The sequence below is a fragment of the Pituophis catenifer genome, unplaced genomic scaffold (genome assembly GCF_029215685.1).
Source record: "Pituophis catenifer annectens isolate HBS135680 unplaced genomic scaffold, rPitCat1.0.hap2 SCAF_16, whole genome shotgun sequence".
NCBI lineage: Eukaryota > Metazoa > Chordata > Lepidosauria > Squamata > Colubridae > Pituophis > Pituophis catenifer.
The window spans coordinates 8,458,566-8,479,335 of NW_027256896.1; the positions used below are offsets into that span (position 1 = coordinate 8,458,566).

Genomic DNA, 20,770 nt, shown 5'->3' on the forward strand with positions numbered 1-20,770 from the left:
TATTCCCCATTGCTCCAATCTTTAAGATCTTAAAAGACAGATATATTTTAATTAACACTTGGCTCACTCTTCTTCCTCCTGTGTTATCAGCAAGATGGTGACACAGCAAGGGCTAATCTTATCTAAGGCTGAGCTTTGGTCTGATAAAAATTTGGCTTTTACAACCCTCCGAGAAGTAGAAAAACAGAAGGACGACTGAACAGAGACCTTCTTGCAACTGCAAGCCAGAGCAACACAATGAAGACACAAAACTTCCTGGCTCTCAATTTGATCCTTCTAGCTGGTGTGGTCTGCTATCCAGCTGTCCAGAAGGAGAAGACAGCAGGTGTCCACAAGCTCCTCCTGATCTCCTTTGATGGTTTCCGATGGAATTACGATCAGGATGTAGATACTCCACATATGGATTACTTGTCTACAGAAGGAGTGAAAGCAAAATACGTCACACCTCCCTTTGTGACCATGACTTCACCTTCACATTTTACAATTATCACAGGTAAGGCCATCCTGTAGCTTTTTTTTTTTTCAGTCCTACCTATTTTCTTTCATTTTTCTTTTATTTTTCTTTAAAAGGGACATGGTGGCTCAGTGGCTAAGACGCTGAGATTGTCGATCGAAAGGTGGGCAGTTCAGTGGTTCGAATCCTGAGTGCTGCATAACGGGGTGAGCTCCCGCTACTTGTCCCAGCTTCTGCCAACCTGGCAGTTCGAAAGCATGTAAAAAATGCAAGTAGAAAAATAGGGACCACCTTTGGTGGGAAGGTTAACAGCGTTCTGTGTGCCTTTGGCATTGAGTCATGCCGGCCACATGACCACTGAGACGTCTTCGGACAGCGCTGGCTCTTCGGCTTTGAAACGGAGATGAGCACCGCCCCCTAGAGTCGGGAATGACTAGCACATATGTGCAAGGGGAACCTTTACCTTTACCTAGTTTCTGGAGAACATTCCCTAGAAGTTGATGAGAAGGAGGAGCTCATTTAACATCCCAGAGATCAGGATGGCAGTTTTGCTCCAGCGATTCTAGGAAAGTCGTTGAGCATGGAGTGTGTGACTTATTCATAGGTCACCTGAGGATTTCCAAAGCTAAGGATAGAGGTTGGGCCTGCCTGGTGTGCCTGTACATTACAAAGCCTTAGTAAGAACACACTTGGAATACTACATCCAGTTCTGGTCACCACAATATAAAAAAGATGTTGAGAACTCTGGAAAGAATGCAGAGAAGAGCAACAAAGATGATTAGGGGTCTGGAGAGTAAAACATATGAAGAACGGTTACAGGAAGTTGGCATGGCTAGTCTAGTAAAGAGAAGGACCAGGGGAAACATGATAGCAGTGTTCCAATATTTGAGGGGCTGCCACAGAGAGAAAGGGGTCAATCTATTTTCTAAAGCATCAGAAAGAGAGCAGAGAAGAGCAACAAGGATGACTTGGAGGCTGGAAGCTAAGACTTATGAAGAACGGTTGCAGGAATTGGGTATGTCTAGTCTTATGAAAAGAAGGACTAGGGATGACATGATAGCAGCGTTCCAATATTTGAGGAGCTGCCACAAAGAAGAGTGAGTCAACTTATTTTCCAAAGCTTCAAAAGGCAAGTCAAGAAACAATAGATGGAAATTAATCAAGGCGAGAAGCAACCTAGAACTAAGAAGAAATTTCCTGACACTGAGAGTAGTCAACCAGTGGAACGACTTGCCTCCAGAAGTTATGGGTTCTCCATCACTGGAGGCTTTCAAAAAGAGACTGGACAACCATTTGTCTGAAGTGGTGTAGGGTCTCCTGCTTGGGCAGGGCGTTGGATTAGAAGACCTCCAAGGTCCCTTCCAATTCTATTATTCCATATTCTGTGTTCAATGCCTTCTCTGTGGGGGGCACCAGCCCTCTGGAATGAACTGCCCCTAGAGCTTCGTCTTAGCCCCGACCTGCGTACTTTTCGCCACGCCCTTAAGACCCTTCTGTTCCAGAAAGCCGGACTGGCCTAATATGAATTTTAAATGGGTGTTTGTGTGTTTTTAAATTGAGGGCCAATTTTATATATTTGATTTTAATTGGTTTTAAATTTTATAAATCTATGTGTTTTAATATGGCTGTACACTGCCCTGAGTCCTTCGGGAGAAGGGCATATAGAAATCTAATAAACTTCCAAACTTTCAACTATGGTCCAAGTCAAACACTCAAATGTTCTGCTAAGCAGAGGTTGCAAGGAATCCAATTTTCTGCAACTGCCATTGCTAGCCCGTTGTAGACAGTGAGAATAATAATAATAATAATAATAATAATAATAATAATAATAATAATAATAATAATAATAATAATAATAATAATAATTTTATTTCTATACCGCCCTTCTCCCGAAGGACTCAGGGCGGTGTACAGCCAATTTAAAAACACAAGACACAACAATAATTAAAAATTAAAATAATTAAATAGATTTGGCCGATTTAAAACCCCAAAAATTAAAATACCCCAATTTAAAATTATTATATTGACAGCCCTGCCTGGCAGAACAACAGGGTCTTCAGTGCACAGTGAAACACCCGGAGGCCGGAGATCTTACGCATTTCTCGGGGCAGTTCATTCCACAGGGCTGGGGCTCCCACAGAGAAGGCCCTCCCCCTGGGTGTCGCCAGCCGACATAACTTGGCTGATGGCACCCTGAGGAGACCCTCTCTGTGGGAACGGACTGGTCGGTGGGAGGCTATTCGTGACAGAAGACGGTCTCGAAGGTACCCGGGTCCTGTGCCATGGGGCGCTTTAAAGGTGGTAACCAACACCTTGAATCGCACCCGGAAGACCACTGGGAGCCAGTGCAGCTCGCGCAGGAGAGGTGTCACGCGGGCACAACGAGGTGCGCCCATAACCACCCACGCAGCCGCATTCTGGACCAGCTGGAGCTCCGAGTGCTCTTCAAGGGGAGCCCCATGTAGAGAGCATTACAATAGTCCAGCCGGGAGGTGACAAGGGCATGAGTGACCATGCGCAAGGCGTCCCGGTCCAGAAAGGGCTGCAACTGGCGGATCAGGCGAACCTGATAAAAGGCCCCTGCTTTTAAAAGGTAAAATAAAGGCTCATACAATCGTGCGCCACAACTGTGATTGTCAGAGCCTTTTTTTACCTTTTAAAAGCATTTTTTTACAACCTATTCGCCCGAATAGGCTGTAAAAAAATGTTTTAAAAAAGTAAAAAAAAAAAAGTTGGCCACGCCCATCCAGTTACATTACACTCCCCCCCCCCATCAAGCCACGCCCACAGAACCGATAGTAACAAATTTTACATTTCACCACTGGCTGATATAATATGCTAAACCAAAACCACGAACGTGCATCCTACACATTAATCTAATGTGCGAAAGCAGCATAATTGTTATAGCCAACAAAAAGTATTTGTTCTTTCTAGAAATGTTTACAGTAAAAATAAAAATCATTTTCCATATTTTCCTTAGAGACAAGTTGCGAAAAATTGAGATTTTTTTTTTCCCTTTAAGGCTGACTAAGTTCAAGGCAGCTCTAAAAAAAAATATGTAATGCAATTACATGTTTATATGTGCTCATTATTTACTGGAAATTAATTAAAGCAGATAGGCGATATGCTTATATGCTTACAAGTCATTCAACAGGTTTTAATTAATATTCCTCATTAGAAAGAATTTCCCATAAAGTAAATGCATTACTAAGATAATGATTTAATTAGTATTTGAATGTGATTGGTTAGAAAGGGCAACGTTTGCACCTAATTAATTCTAGGGTATAATTTAGTGAGGTTAAAATAAAGTGGAGGTTAGCAAGCATTTTTCTTTCTTGGCGGAGTGGGGAGAAAAAGCCCTATGGAATTTCAGAGGTTCACATGTTTGCCCAACCCAAAAATCATATTTATAGCTTAGTAACAAAACAGAATGATCTAAATCACTTGAGCAAAGAATGAATGAATGAATGAATGAATGAATGAATGAATGAATGAATGCTGTGATTTACTGTACTCATCGTTAATTAGTTCCAGGAGGAAGACAAGTACCAAAATGATGAGAACCAAACAAATTTTTCCCATAAGGAATAATATAATGAGTCACAGGGCAGCCAACACCAACATGTTCTAGCTTGTGTGTTGAGTACTGAACAAACGATGAGTACCGGGATAAAATTTTTGCGTCAAAATGTGTTGAGTACCGAATTCAGTGAGTTTCAAAGCAGTTGAGTACCAAGGTACCCCTGTGGACAAACTGCTGTTGAGTAGACAGCATAATTGTCCTCTTAATTTAAATAAGAAGAACTATGCTCAGCCAAGAGAAGCATTTGCCCAAAGCTTATGAACTGAAGGAACATTCTACCATGGAGTTGCCTTCTGGTATTTTAGAAGAATGAATGAATGAATGAATGAATGAATGAATGAATGAACGAACGAATGAATGAGTGGTCTTTATTACAGTCAATGACCAGAGTAAGAGCAAGTGATGGGAGCTCATCCCACCATGCAGCAGCATCTGGGTCTCGAACATGGGATTGCTAACCTCCAATTCAGTGTCTTGCTAACTACCTGAACCACCGCTCTTCATGCTCTGAGGTAGGGCAGACTGGTAGCGTTGTGTATGCTGGTTACGACCACAATAAAGATTTGATTGTTCTGTTCAGCTTCCAGATTTTTGATTTGTTGTTTAAAGACACTGAGGGCGTACTCATAAATTACCCATCGTTAGGAATGCCTCCCTGGAAAAACCAAGAGATTGACATTTTTTGTGCTGTGTCCCTCTGTTCTTTAGAAGATAGGTGATGAGACGCAGTGGTGCAGTGGTTAGAGTGCAGTACTGTAGACTACTTTCTGCTGGCTGCCTGCAATTTGGCAGTTCAAATTTCACCTGGCTCAAGGTTGACTCAGCCTTCCATCCTTCTGAGGTGGGTAAAATGAGGACCCAGATTGTTGGGGGCAAGAGGCTGATTCTGTAAACCACTTAGAGAAGGCTGTAAAAGCACTGTGAAGCGGTATATAAGTCTAAGTACTATTGCTATTTGTGAGATTGTCCTAAACCATATTCATGAGTAGACAGGAAATATCAGGTACCCAGCTGGGCACCAAAAAAATAGTTGTGAACAGGGGTGAAATCTACTTATCTTCCCAACGGAAGTGCATGCACCCCGCGCACAGACCCTCTGCGCATGCTCAGAGGGTAAAAAACAGGTTACTTCCTGGTTAAAACCAGGTAGTAACGACGACCGGGTGGGTGGACGCCGCCATTGCTACCGGTTCTGCAAACCACCAACCACCATCGCTACCAGTTCAGCCAAACTGGTTCAAACTGGGAGCATTTCACCCCTGGTTAAGTACAAGCCTTAGCTGAATATAGCTTCAGTATTGCTGGGGATGTGCTGTGTTCCTCTGTTCTTTAGAAGATAGCTGATTTACACAGACATATACACACAGTAGGTCGTCTTGCAAGCCATTTGAAAGATACTTCTAAACTGCTTTAAGTAGGCCCCCAAGAAGGCTTAATGCAGAAGACATTGATGTTGGGTTGTCCCTCTGTTCCTTGTCTTGGCTCCCTTCCCTCATAATCAACACAAGCAACAGATGCTGGAGAATAGCCCCCGGAGAAGAAATTCTCCTTTTGTTCTCAATTGCTTAGAGGAGACGAGAGCTTTTCCCATTCATTGCTGAGTAAACATCTGCTCACGAGGCAGCAGTATCTGTTCAGGTTTTCTTGTCTTCTTTTTTTTCCCCACCTCCTGATGACAAAGAAAGTTGAGTTCTAATGGCAGCTGCTTCCAAGTTTCAGCTGAAGAAAGAATTTGTGGAGTCCAAGGATGAAGAGCAAGCTGGAAATTCTGAAGGATAATGTAGAAGTCCGTAGGGTTCCTCCAGGGGTGAAATCCAGCGGGTTCTGGCGAACCGGTAGCAGAATTTTTGAGTAGTTCAGAGAACCAGCAAATGCCACCTCTGGCTGGCCCCAAAGTGAGGTGGGAATGGAGATTTTGCAGTATCCCTCCCCTGGAGTCGGGTGGGCATGGAGATTTTGCAGTATCCTTCCCCTGCCATGCCCACCAAGCCACACCACACCCACCAAGCCACGCCCAAAGAACCGGTAGTAAAAAAAATTGGATTTTACCACTGGCTTCCTCGCATTCTGAAGATGCACCTGGACTATAGAGGTCTTCTCTCTCTTTCTAAAGGGCAAACTTTCTGTCCACTGTTCCATTTCTCTAGACTCAAAAAAAAACCTGGACAGTTTCCTTTTCCTCTGCCTTCAACGTTTCTTCGAGCAGATGTGCGATTTTTTTTTGTTGCGTAGCTAGAGTGGACGGCTGCTGCCAGATTCCTAGAAAACCTGTCCTTTGCCACTTTTCCTTTTCCCCTCATCTGATTTTCCCAGGTCGCTGGATTGAAGATCATGGAGTCATCCATAATATGATGTTCAACACGGAAACTCTATGGAAGTACGACTATAAAGAAACCCAGAACAAGACCGAATGGTGGGACAACGGAGTTCTTCCCCTCTGGATCACAGCACAAAACCAGGTAACAGATCCAATGGTCATCGTGGCTTGATTTCTACAGGGCTGAATTCTGGGAGTTGAAGTCTATCTACTTTAAACATACCAAGGCTGGGAATCACTGCCTTAAGCCAGGGGTGAAATGCTCCCAGTTCGGACCGGATCGCCTGATCCGGTAGCGATGGCGGCGGGTGGTTCGGAGAACCGGTAGCAAAAATCCCTGCTCCCCATGCCCAGCTGAGCCACACAATCATCAGAGGCTTTTTTTTTTTTTTTTTTTACTTTTAAAAGCATTTTTTTTTTCTACAACTGAAGTGGTTGTAGAAAAAATGCTTTTAAAAGTAAAAAAAAAAAAAAAAACTCTGATGATCGTGCAGTTCAGCTGGGATCATCAGAGCCTTTTAAAAGCCGAAGAGGTTGTAGAAAAAATGCTTTTAAAAGGTTAAAAAAAAAGAGCCTCTGACGATCACAGCTGATCGTCAGAGGCTCTTTTTTTACTTTTAAAAGCAATGCTTTTAAAAGTAAAAAAAAAAAAAGATTGCGCGCCACAGCTGATCGCCTCCCCCCCCCCCTCGCACGTTGTTCTACTTACTGCATGCTTCCTTTTGGCGTGCACTGCATGCCCGCACTTCACATTTGGTGCGTGGTGCACACTGCATATGCGCACCCAGCGAACCAGTAATAAACCAGTTCAGATTTCACCACTGCCTTAAGCTATGGCCTAGTTACAGTTGGTTTGCTCGGCACAGCTCCGTGCTTCATCCAACCAACTGAAGCATCAACCACACTCCACAAACCATTATGGTTTGAAACAATGTGGCTTGAAACCAGGGTGGATAAAAATCAATGATTTTTTTAAAAAAAAAATCAAAAAAATCGGATTTTTTTTTATTTAAATCGGATTTTTTTTATTTAAATCGGATTTTTTTGATTTTTATCGAATTTATTTTAATAAAAAACTTTTGGGGTAAAAATCTATCGTAAGATAGTTTTCTATTTAAGATACATAAATCATTTAGTTTATTCCGCATGAAATGGAGCTTAGTTATGTAGCAGGAGGCTGTGTATTCTGCAACACTGGGACTATCGGTGAGTCCACAGCGGGTCAAAGGAGTAGCAGAGGTGACAGTTGCTCTTGAAAAATTATGATTTAAATCGAGTTGATTTAAATCAAGTCTTTTTACTAGTGATTTAAATCATGATTTAAATCAACTCGATTTAAATCAAATCCACCCTGCTTGAAACAAAACAAAATTAAGCTACACCGTGGTTTAACACAATGCGTCCAGTCTTAGGGTTTATGTTGTGCTATATAGTACTTTGCAGTTGTCCTCCTTATCTCTTTGAGGTCATTTCTTGCATCTGCTGGGTTAATTAAAAATGATTAGGAGACAGGAGGCTCTAATGAGCCATGGTGGCGCAGTGGTTAGAGTGCAGTACTGCAGGCTACTTCTGCTGACTGCTGGCTGCCTGCAATTTCGGAGATCGAATCTCACCAGGCTCAAGGTTGACTCAGACTTCCATCCTTCCGAGGGGGATAAAATGAAGACCCAAATTGCTGGGGGCAAGAGGCTGACTCTGTAAACCGCTTAGAGAGGGCTGTAAAGTGGTATATAAGTCTAAGTGCTATTACTATTGCTAAAACATAAAGAACGGTTGCTGGAATTGGCTATGTCTAGTTTAATGAAAAGAAGAACTGGGGGTGACAGGATAGCACTGTTCCAATATCTAAGGGGCTGCCACAAAGAAGAAGGGGTCAACCTATTCTCCAAAGTGCCCTGAAGAAGGACAAAAAGCAATAGATGGAAACTAATCAAGGAGAGAAGGAACCTAGAACTAAGAAGCAATTTCCTGACACTGAGAGTAGTCAACCAGTGGAAAAGCTTCCCTTCAGATGTTATGGGTGCTCCATCACTGGAGGCTTTCAAAAAGAGACTGGACAACCAGTTGTCTGAAATAGCATAGGGTCTCCTACTGGGGCAGGGCATTGGATTAGAAGACCTCCAAGGTCCCTTCCAACTCTATTATTCCATATTCTGTATTCTATGGTCCAAGCCAAACACTCCCATGTTCTGCTAAGCAGGGGTTGCAAGGAATCCAATTTTGGCAACTGCTATTGTTAACCCGTTGTAGACAGTGAGGAAAATGACATTTACCATATTTTTCGGAGTATAAGATGCATCTTCCCCCCTCCCCCCAAAAGGGGGTGAAAATTTAGGTGCGTCTTATACATCGAATGTAGCCCCGCCCACCCACTGGCCCCCACCCTTTGGCCTCTGCCTCCCAACAGTTTACCTCCTTGCAGCAAGCAGCAAGAAGAAACAGCTCGTTTCAGCTTCAGCACAGCCTAATTAGCACAAGTTGATTGGATCGGCCTCCCGACTCTCAACTGTTTTGCTCTCAGCTGTTTTGCGCTGGCCTCTGCTGCTTGCTGCAAGGAGGTAAATTGCTGGAGCAGATTTTTTTTTTCTTGTGCTAATCAAGCTACGCTGAAAATGAAAGTAAAGCAGGCTGTTTGCTGTTTGCTGCAATGAGGCCAAATTGCTGGGAGGCAGAGGCAGATTTCTTGTTCTTGTTTTCCTCACCAAAAAAGGTAGGTGCGTCTTATAGTCTGGAGCATCTTATACTCCAAAAAATACGGTAGCTTTTAAGTTTTTAAGAAGAGATAGGACAGCCATTTGTCTGAAATGATATTTGGGGGGGGGCTTCCTGCCTGAGCAGGGGGTTGGACTAGAAGACCTCCAAGCTCCCTTCCAACTCTATTGTTCTGTTATTCTGTGAATTGCATTTATTTGTTACCTGAACTCTGAGAAATCACCTTAACACTCCTCCCTTAGCTTGGCTCTTTGCATATTTAAATCTGCCAGATTGTGTGCCATTTAGAGTTGAACAGCGGAATCGGGTGTCACCCAATGTTACTTTGAACAATTAAATGGAATAAAAATGGTTTTATTTGATTTGATTTTTCCAGTAATGCATCCATCTATCATTTTTCGGAGCAGAGTATATTCCTCAGAAAGTATATTATGGTCTTTAGCACGAGGCTAAGTATACCATCAGACATAGCGGCAGCCTCGAAAAACTCCCACAAAACAATATGGTTGATTTTTTTTTCTTCTCCTTCTCCTCCTTCTTTTCTTTTCAATTACTTACAGTCTTTCGCTTAGCAACGGGGAACGTGGTGATGATTTCTTTGCCCTCACACAGGGGAAAGGGTGACGTTAATTCAAATGACACGTTGGAACAAGAATTTTAAAAAGCTCACGCAGCTTAAATCTAGCTTATGTCAAATGGAAAACCATCTTCATCATGAGAAGCCGAAAGCAGGGAGATACAAAACACTTTTAATTTGAATAAGCAAAGGATCCAGTGCAAAGAATGAGGATGGGAGGGTAGGGAATAGCGTCGGAGAAAATCTACCAGCTGTCTCCCTGCAAAACTTTTCAGGAACAATAAGAATTGTTGTAATAAAAGGAAGGAAGCAAATAATGTTCCCAGTTCTGATCATATTGCAAGTGTATAACTGCTAGTAAAGTTGATTATGTTAATAAAACAGGGAGGCAAGAACAGTAAATACTCTCTAGTTTCAACATAATTAGGTTGTAGGGGAGTTTTATTAAATTGTTCGGTTGGAATTACGAAAGGAAGGGAATCTCTCGGTCTCAGATTTTGACTCAACGGAAATTGAGCGATTCACTTAACTGTGGCAAGAAAAGTTCTCACTTAACAAATGTCTCACTTAACAACATAAATGTTGGGCTCCATTGTGGTCGTAAGTCGAGGGCTACTTGTATAGCTTAATCACAATTCTCTGGGAGGCTTTATTTAACCAAATTAGTGTTCCCACACACCCTTTTTTTTTTTTTGCTACCCACTCTCATTCTACATCATAAAAGAGAATTTGTTTTGGAATTCTTTTCAAACGAATTCTACACGCCCAGATAAAATCCCCATTGCAATGGAACTTAGCAAAATCACAAAAGAAGGAACAGCCTACCCTTAAAAAAAAAAAGAATTAAATTTAAAAAAGAATATTTGAGCTGACAAGGAACTATTCCACCCTGCAAAATTCTATAAGGCTCGAGAGATATTAATGGCCCTGTACAACGATATCAGTATCCCTGCCAATTGGTGACATTTTAGTGCTGAGAAAGTCAATGTTTTAAGAAGCAGTTGGCTGACCACTCTTGTCCTATAACATCTCTTCAACCTCATAACAATACTGCTGGGGACAAAGCTCTGTTGTTGCTCTCTTCTGCTCATTTCTGTTGGGAATCTCATTCTATAATTACTCAAGCTTATATCTCACTCGTCCTCCTCCGAGCTCATAATTGTATACACCACAGAAATGATTGACCTATTTTATCCTACCAACAAACCTGGAAAGTAACTGACTAGCTGAGCTGAGCCCAGATTTCAGTAGGGTTCTTCTGGATGGAAATAAGGAGAAATTTCCTGACAGTGAGAGCAATCAACCGATGGAACAGAAGTTGCCTTTGGAAGTTGTGGGAGCTTCATCACTGGAAGCTTTCAAGAAGAGACTGGACTGCCATCTGTCAAAAATGGTGTAGGGTCTCCTGCTTGGGCTAGATGACCTACAAGGTCCCTTCCAACTCTGTTAATCTGTATCCTTCTTCAATGACACTATTCATATGTTAGCTTTCCCCATGCTGGCGCTATCCAACTATCTACCTAGATCTCTGCTCATCTGTTGTTGTTGTTAGTTACGAAGTTGTATCCGACCCATCGCAACCCCATGGACAACGTTTCTCCAGGCCTTCCTATTCTCTATCATCCTCTGGAGTCCATTTAAGCTCATGCGGACTGCTTCAATGACTCCATCCAGCCACCTTGTTCTCTGCCGTCCCGTTCTTCTTTTGCCCTCAATTGTTCCCAGCATTAGGCTTTTCTCCAGGGAGTCCTTCCTTCTCATTAGGTGGCCAAAGGATTTCAGTTTCCTCTTCAGGATCTGGCCTTCTAAAGAGCAGTCAGGGTTGATCTCCTCTAGGACTGACCGGTTGGATCGCCTTGCAGTCCAAGGGACTCACAGGAGTCTTCTCCAGCACCAGAGTTCAAAGGCCTCAATTCTTTGGCACTCAGCCTTTCTTATGGTCCAACTTTCACAGCCATATATTGCAACTGGGAAAACCAGCTGGGAATACTCTACTCATACTGGCCAAAAATGATGGGGCTTCTTTAATCTACCACATTTGGAAAACACAAGTTTGAGAAGCCTGGTTTATCTCTACCATAGTTGTAAGTAGGGGACAGCCTACACTTTGGTTCACATAATGTCCATCACAAGGAACCAGAATAACACTGTGAGCTGATCAGAGTAGCTTCTTTATTGTTGCTTGCCTATTTACAAGAATCTCACCAGACTAACTGCACTCTCTTGGGATCAGGCTTTGGGAATCTTAAGGGGATCTGACCTCTATTGCTTCATCTCCTGGAGGAATTCCAACCTCCCCAGTCTCTTTACTTGCACCCTCTTCTCTAGCAGAGTAACAGAGTTGGAAGGGACCTTGGAGGTCTTCTAGCCCAACCCTATACCAGGCTTTAGCTGGAGGTTCCACCACAAATAGCATGCTAAACCGCAGACTAGCTTGACACATACACTAAGCTGCAAAGTGGGTTTGTTCAAGTTTGGCTTACCATAGTTGCTAAATTGTTAAATATATAATATTGCATATAATATAAACATAAACATATGTAGCTTGTTAAAGACAACTATGGTTTATGGCCTATCCCAGGGGTCTGCAACCTTAAACACTCAAAGAGCCATTTGGATCCATTTCCCACAGAAAAGAAAACACCGGGAGCCACAAAACCCTTCCAGTGCCTGACTGTTTCTTGAGCAGCCACAAAACTAGCATATGTAGTCGAATTAAATGCTCTGTTTTCTTCTGAAACTTTTCTTTTCTTGGATTTATCCATGGTTGGCCTACCGGGGGTTGAAAAACTCAATAAATCCCGTGCCGGTGGGTGTCACACATTGGCGGTTGTGATGCATATTTTGAGTGACAGGCAGCACTCAAGCACTTCACAGCAGAGGGATGAAAGAGCCACATGCGGCTCCAAAGCCGCAGGTTGCTGACCCCTGGCCTAGCTTGATAACTCAACCAATTCTTTCTTCAACAATAAACTAAATTAGTATGTACAGGTAGCCCTTTTTTTTTAATTTGATTTATATGCCGCCCTTCTCCAGAGACTCAGGGTGGCTTACAATGCGCTAAGCAATAGCCTTCATCCTTTTGTATATTTATACAAAGTCAGCTTATTGCCCCCACAAACTGGGTCCTCAATTTACCTACCTTAGAAAGGATGGAAGGCTGAGTCAACCTTGAGCCTTGGAGAGATTCGAACTTACAGTAATTGCAGACAGCTGGATGTTAATTACAATGCATTAGTCTGCTGAGCTATCCAGGCTCCAGCCCTTGACTTACAACAGTTCATTCAGTGACTGTTTGAAGTCACAATGGCAGTGAAAAAAGGGACATAGCCATTTTTCACACTTAATGACCATTGTGGCAGTCCCATGATCAAAACTCAGATGCTTGGCAACTGGCTCATATTTATGACCATTGCAATGTCCTTTTGTGACCTTCTCCCACGCGAAGCCAGATTCACTTAACAGCCATGTTACTAATTTAACAACCGCAGGCAAGAAAGGTCATAAAATAGGGCAAAACTCACTCATCAAATATCTCACTTAGCCACAAAAATGTTGGGCTCAATTGTGGCCGTAAGCCGAGGACTACCTATAGAACAAATGTACACCAACCAATGCACCCAATTTAAATTTCCGGTACTTTTGAGTCACAAATAGCAACGACTTTTATGAATATTCATCTGGATTTGGAGCCACTGAATATAGTGGCTTTTATTTCTAAGGAAAAATGTAGGCTTGTCCTCTGCAAAAAGCAATATTTTGAAATATGTGGGACATCACTCTTGCTCTGACATTAAGAACTTAAATTCCTCTTTTATTCCTTTGCAAGATTTGTCTGCTTTGTCAACTTAGATTTTATACTGAATCTGACCTTTTCCCAGTATATTAAATGTCAGTAAGAATATTATTACTTTACAGGCCCAGCTTAGCACATTAGAAATTAAATTCAGCAGAATAACAAGATGAGTGGTAAGAAGAATCATACCTGACTCCGGCTGGTTTGAAATTCATATTATTAGTATTATTTTTAAAACTCTATAATTTGAGGGAGAGAGAAATTATTTCTGCTTAAAGCTTCATGTGTTTGCAGGTTAGACTCATGCGTTCCGAAGAAAAACAATATTCTGTTATTTCCATGGCACTTATTCTCAGATAATCATGGAGTAATTTGCAGTCATGAGCATAAATTTAATTGTAAGATGCTTTTGAGTGTTTTGTTTATTTGTTCTGGATGCCTTCAGCCTTATAGTGAAGATTCGCAGTACAGAAATGACCGAAAAATAGCCAATCAATATTTGTAGTATCAAGTGGACCACGGTGTCTGTATGTGAGATGTATGTGAAATGGGCTGCGATGATTCCAATGTTACATTTTCATATTTGCCAATAATTTTCTTCTTTTTCTTTTTTCTTTCTCTTCTTTCCCTTCCTTCATTTCTTTTTATTTCCCTTCCTTCCTGTCATTCCTTCCTCTTTCTTTCTTTCTTTTTCTTTCTTTCTTTTTCTTTCCCTTCCTTCTTTTTTCTTTTCTTCCTTCCTTTTTTCCTTCCTTCCTTCTCATCTTCCTTCCTTCCTTTTCTTCCTTTCTCTTTCCTTCTTTCCTTTTCCTTCCTTCCTTTCATTTCTTTCTTCTTTCTTTCCTTCCTTCCTTTCCTTCCTTTCTTCATCTCTCCTTTATTTCCTTTCTTCCTACCTTACTTCTTCCTTTCTTTCTTCTTTCTTCCTTCTTTCCCTTCCTTCCTTTTTCTTTCCTTCTCTCATTTTTTCCCCTTTTTCCTCCTTCCTTCTCATCCTTCCTTCCTTCCTTCCTTCCTTCCATCTTTCCTTCCTTCCTTTCTCTCTTCTTTCTTTTCATTTCTTCCTTTCTCTCTTCTTTCCTTCCTACCTTATTTCTTCCGTCCTTCCTTCTCTTCTGCCCTCCCTCCCTCCCTCTTTCTTCTTTCTTTCTTTCTTTCTTTCTTTCTTTCTTTCTTTCTTTCTTTCTTTCTTTCTTTCTTTCTTCCTTCCTTCCTTCCTCCCTCCCTCCCTCCCTCCCTCCCTCCTTCCTTCTTTTTCTTTTCTTTTCTTTTCTTTCTGGGCTAGGGGAAAAAAACTGCCTCTTTTCACTATCCAGGGGGCAATGCCAACTACAGCGGTCAGTCGGTCACGAGAAGTTTGGCAGAATCCTTCAATCACCCCGACAAAAACGAGACCGAGTGGAGAGAGAACATCGACATCGTCATGAACTGGTTTGCTAAAGAAGACTTTGATTTTGTCACACTTTATTATGGGGAACCTGACAGTACTGGACATTTCTTTGGCCCAGAGACCGAGGCTAGGAAAAAAATCATCCAACAAATTGACCGAACTCTCGGTTACCTCCTCGCTTCCATAGAAAAACACAGGTTGAAAGATACTCTCAATGTCATCATTACATCCGACCATGGCATGACCACCGTCAAAAAGAAACCGGCGATCAACGAGATCTTGTTGAAAGATTACATTAAATTCAAAGATCTCGTGAAGTTTGACATCGTCGATTACGGAGCATTTGGGATGATATTACCCAAAAAAGGGAAAGAAGAAGAAATTTATCAGAAATTAAAGAACGCCCACCCTCATTTGCATGTCTACAAAAAGGAAGAGTTTCCCCAACATTTCCATTATGCCAAGCACGAACGTGTGTTACCCATCCTGCTTTATGGGGATCCTGGTTACGTGATCAACGGGGTAAGTTTGATGTGAAATCAGAGGTGGATGATGCGTAATTATGGGTAAGAACCAGGGGTGAAATGCTCCCGGTTTGGACCGGATCACCCGATCCAGTAGTGATGGAGGTGGGTGGTTCAGAGAGGTTCAGTACCTCACTTGATCAGTTTCCATCCATTACACCATTTTTTTTAATTAAAAAGTTTTACAGAAGGTTTACATTTTTGTTTCCCCCCCTTCCCTACCACCCCCACCCCTCCCCTCCCTTACCCCCCCCCACCCCTCCCCCCACCCCTTCCCCTTCCCATCCGCCCCCCTCCCCCCCCTTCCCAGAACAAATTACAGGGTATAACATTCAACAATCATAATCCATCCTAATCTAAATAATTATAACATTCAGCATCTCTTATTCCTTCAGTTCCCTAATTACCCTGCTAACTTAATTACCTAAAAACACACCAAATATCTACATATTTATTCATAACCTATCTGCAACTTCTTATTCCAGTATTTACTTTGGATATAATCTATCCATCTTCTCCAGTCCCTTAAATATCTTTCATTTGAATGTTCCTTCAAGTACGCCGAGATTTTTGCCATCTCTGCTAGGTTTGTTACTTTCATTGTCCATTCTTGGATCCTTTTCTGATAAAGGGCAGTCCAGCCTCTTCTTGAAAGCTTCCATTGATGAAACTCCCACAACTTCCAAAGGCAACTTCTGTTCCATTGGCTGATTGCTGTCGCTGTCAGAAAATTTCACCTTATTTCCATCTTGAATCTCTCCTTGTTCAGTTTCCATCCATTACACCTTGTTGGCCTTCAGGGGCTTTGGAAAATAGCTTGGCCCCCTCCTCTCTGTGGCAGCCCCTCAAATATTGAAAGACTGCTATCCTGTCTCCCCTGGTCCTTCTCTTCACTAGACTAGCCATGCCCAGTTCCTGCAACCGTTCATCGTATGTTTGAGCCTCCAGTCCCCTAATCATCTTCGTTGTTCTTCTCTGCACTTTTTCTAGAGTCTCAACATCTTTTTTATAGTGTGGTGACGAAAACCGGATGCAGTACTCTAGGTGTGGTCTTACTAAGGCTTTATAGAGTGGTATTAGCACCTCCCTTGATCTTGATTGTATCCCTCTGTTTCAAGTTCAAGAAATCCTTCTTCAACTTCCACCCTATTGATATCCAGTTCAAATCCAGTTGCTCTTCTCTGCACTTTCTAGAGTCTCAATTCTGATCTCACTTCTGAGATTCCAAAAGTTCACCCCGGTCTTTTAAAAAAAAGGGGTCGCATTTCCCCGGTCTTAATATTGAAGTCCTGTTAATACATTAACTCTCGTTGCAAGAGAAATCAATGTAAACCCTTTTCATTTTAAAGCATTCTTTCCTTCGCCTATTAACCGCTATTAGCATTTCACATTCCTCCCCCCTCACCTCCCCCGAAGGCTCTGACATCCTCAGCCGATCAATAAACAATAAAATGCAATTTCACACAGAAAGGTGGCCGTTGCATAATGGGCTTTTTAATTCCTCACTTTCAGTTGGTGACCTTTCCTTCTGAATGCTCTCCTCTGTCCTTATCATCCATAACCATGCCAGTGCTTGCAGATGTAAAAAAAAAAAAAAAACATACAAAAAAACCCAACAACCAGAAATCTGCAAACTGCAGTGGATCACAGCGCTTGAATAGAATAGAATAAGAACGATTGAGCGGGAAGGGAGCTCGGAGGTCTTCTAGTCCAGCCCCCTGCTCAAAGCATAATATTTCAGATCAGTGGGGAGTACAATCAGTGATGGGTTTCAGAAATTTTTTTACTACCGGTTCTGTGGGTGTGGCTTGGTGGGCATGGCAGGGGAAGGATACTGTAAAATCTCCATTCCCACCTCACTCCAGGGGAAGGATACTGCAAAATCCCCATTTCCTCCCAATCAGCTGGGACTCGGGAGGCAGAGAATAGATGGGGGCGGGGCCAGTCAGAATTTTTACTACCAAACTACTCAAAATCTCCGCTACCGGTTCTCCAGAGCTGGTCAGAACCTGCTGAAACCCACCTCTGGAGTACATGGATTAACCCTCCATGTAAAATCTCTTCCCTGCTTCTGAATTGCTAGCATGGCAAGGAGAAGATCTGGACATGACACCGGAGACCAGAGGCGTGAGCTTCTTCTCTAGGGTATGAGAAGGTCTCCAAATGCCATTGGCTTGTCAAGCCCACTTTGTCAACTGCCCATCACACGGCTCAAAAGCCCCTCTTCGCATCTCCGGGGCTACACACCTAAGATGACTTTTAAGCTGGAGGCTCTTTGCTCTTCGCATTGGCCGTTTTTGAGTAGAGCAACAGTGACATGTAGTGGCCGCTAAGGTAGTGAGTCCAGAGGGTTGCTGAATTTGGTCAGTGGGACTGTGTAAAGAGTTAGATCTTCCAGACTGTCTTCCGCTAATCATTGGTTTGCCCTTATGGAAAGCAGAAGGGAAGGAAGGGAGGAACGAAAACAAGGAAGGGAGGGAGGGAGGGAGGGAGGAAAACAAGGAGGGAGATAGGAAGGGAGGGAGGAAAACAAGGAGGGAGATAGGAAGGGAGGAAAACAAGGAAGAAGAGAGGAAGGAAGGGAGGGAGGGAGGAAAACAAGGAGGGAGATAGGAAGGGAAGGAGGAAAACAAGGAAAAAGAGAGGAAGGGAGGGAGGGAGGGAGGGAGGAAAACAAGGAGGGAGGGAGGAAGGGAGGGAGGAAAACAAGGAAAAAGAGAGGAAGGAAGGGAGGGAGGGAGGGAGGAAAACAAGGAGGGAGATAGGAAGGGAAGGAGGAAAACAAGGAAAAAGAGAGGAAGGAAGGGAGGGAGGGAGGGAGGAAAGCAAGGAGGGAGATAGGAAGGGAGGGAGGAAAACAAGGAAAAAGAGAGGGAGGGAGGGAGGGAGGAAAACAAGGAGGGAGATAGGAAGGGAGGGAGGAAAACAAGGAAAAAGAGCAGAAGGGAGGAAGGAAGGAAGAAAACAAGGAAGAAAACAAGGAAAAAGAGAGGAAGGAAGGAAAGCAAGGAGGAAGAGAGGGAGGAAGGAAAACAAGGAAAAAGAGAGGAAGGAAGGAAGGAAGAAGGGAGGAAAACAAGGAGGGAGATAGGAAGGGAGGGAGGAAAACAAGGAAAAAGAGAGGAAGGGAGGAAGGAAGGAAGGAAGGAAGGAAGGAAGGAAGGAAGGAAGGAAGGAAGGAAGGAAGGAAGGAAGAAAACAAGGAAGAAAACAAGGAAAAAGAGAGGAAGGAAGGAAAGCAAGGAGGAAGAGAGGGAGGAAGGAAAACAAGGAAAAAGAGAGGAAGGAAGGAAAGCAAGGAGGAAGAGAGGGAGGAAGGAAAACAAGGAAAAAGAGAGGAAGGAAGGAAGGAAGAAGGGAGGAAAACAAGGAGGGAGATAGGAAGGGAGGGAGGAAAACAAGGAAAAAGAGAGGAAGGGAGGGAGGGTGGGAGGGTGGGAGAGAGGGAAGGAGGGAGGAAGGGAGGGAGGGAAAAGGATGCTATTTTTAATTTTTTCTCAGATTTTAAAATAGTCCTGCAGCATTTAGCAATCTTTTACTTTTAAAATAGCTGCGTTATTAAGATGGCTTCTTCCAATGGTTTCCTTTTCAGAGGTTTATTCTCTACATCAACAAGGGGGACCATGGTTTTGACAACGAAGACATGGACATGAAGACCATCTTTAGAGCTTTCGGTCCCGATTTCAAGAAGGGGTATTTAGCTGAACCTTTCGACAGCATCCACATTTATCCTCTGATGTGCAAGCTCCTAGGAGTCCAGCCGGAACTGAACAATGGCTCCTTGGCATTGATTGAAGACATGCTGAGCTCGTCAGCATCGGGCAAAAGCCTTGTTCCTCTCCTCAGTTTGGGGACCATTGGTCTCCTCTTTCTCCTGATGGCCATCTAGCTTTGATATAAGGTTAATAATCCATCATCAAAGATAATCCACGCTTTGCTCCTTTGCTTTGTAAAGAAAGAAACGGATGTGTTATGGAAGATCCTGGGCGAGAAACTTATATTTATCTCGTAAGTTTTGGAAATCCTTGAAGATCTAAAAAGCAGTAAGTGATGGGCCACCTTCTCAGAGCAATGCAAGTAATACTAGCAGCCAATCCAAAATTTCCTGTGGAAGGAACTTGAGGAAAATCAGAATTGCTCAGGGAAAGGCAATAGAGCTGATGATGGACCAGAAACAGACCTTCAAAAAAAAGATGGAAGGAATTGGGCAAGTTTAATCTCGTAACAAGAAAATGCAGACTGGATATCATCTCTCTTTCCTATTGCATAAAAAGATACCGCACAGAAGGAAATCTCAAACTGTTCTTCATTATCCTAGAACCTTAGGAGTCCCTTCAGACAGTTATCTTGTCACCAGGGGTGGGTTCTACATACCTTTACTACCGGTTTGCAATGGGACCGCGTGCGCATGTGCAGAAACTTCCTGATGATGTCCGGGTTGGTGGGCGGAGCCTCCCACTGGTTTTACTATCGGTTCTTGCAAACCGGTCCGAACCAGGGGCAACCCACCACTGCTTGTCACCCTAGAGACCTGGTGGCTTGACTACTGCAACTTGTTGTGTATGGGGCAGCCCTTGAACACTTCTCGGAAGCTTCACTTCTTCCAGAATGCACCAGATGGATGTATATGTCTCGGTATGCCCATGTAAACACTTCTGCTTCATGAGATGCACTGGTCACCCATGTGCTTCCAGGTGCAACTCAAGAGTCTGGTGGTGACCAATAAAGCCTTACATGGCCGAGGACCCACCGTATTTCCATAATATCTACCTAGCCGCTTTGATCCAACAGGCTTAGCGCTCTCGAGCCCTGGTGGCGCAGTGGTTAGAGTGCAGTACTGCAGGTGACTTCTGCTGCCTGCCAGCTGCCTGCAATTTGGCAGTTCAAATCTCACCAGGCTCAAGGTTGACTCAGCCTTCTGTCCTTCCAAGGTGGGTCAAATGGGGACCCAGATTGTCGGGGGCAAGAGGCTGACTCTTTAAAACTGGTTAGAGAGGGCTGTAAAACACTGTGAAGTGATATAAAAGTCTAAGTGCTATTGCTTTTAGCTTCCTTTGATTAAACAATACGATCTTTTGGGACCCCAGAAGCAGGCCATCTCTGTCACAGCCCTTACCTTCTGGAATAAGTCCCCCATCTGAGATCCAGCCCCCCCCCTTTGTCTTGATGCTTTGGAGGACCTTGAAGACTTGGCCCCCAGGCCAAGTAGCCCCCTCCTGTTTTGTGTGGAATTGTTTCTCGTTGCTACTTGCATTTTGCATCTTTTGTTCCTTCTTTGTGCTATTGTATTGTTTGATTGTTTTTCTGCCTCTTTATTTGTGAACCCCTGGAATCGCCGAGAGTCGGACGATATAAATATTCAATAAATAATATTTTAAAAAAATGATTATTTCCCAGTCTGTTGTCTTTTACGCAGC

General features: G+C 43.1%; 1 protein-coding gene across 1 annotated transcript; it reads left to right on the forward strand.

Annotated features, from left to right (window-relative positions):
• The first annotated feature begins 237 nt into the window (after positions 1 to 237).
• On the forward strand, positions 238 to 19,242 carry LOC139325444 (ectonucleotide pyrophosphatase/phosphodiesterase family member 7-like). The gene is made up of 4 exons (XM_070955323.1): positions 238 to 493; positions 6,351 to 6,496; positions 14,725 to 15,351; positions 18,946 to 19,242. The coding sequence occupies exons 1-4, from the start codon at positions 238 to 240 to the stop codon at positions 19,240 to 19,242; spliced, it is 1,326 nt and encodes a 441-aa protein (XP_070811424.1).
• The last annotated feature ends 1,528 nt before the right edge of the window (positions 19,243 to 20,770 follow it).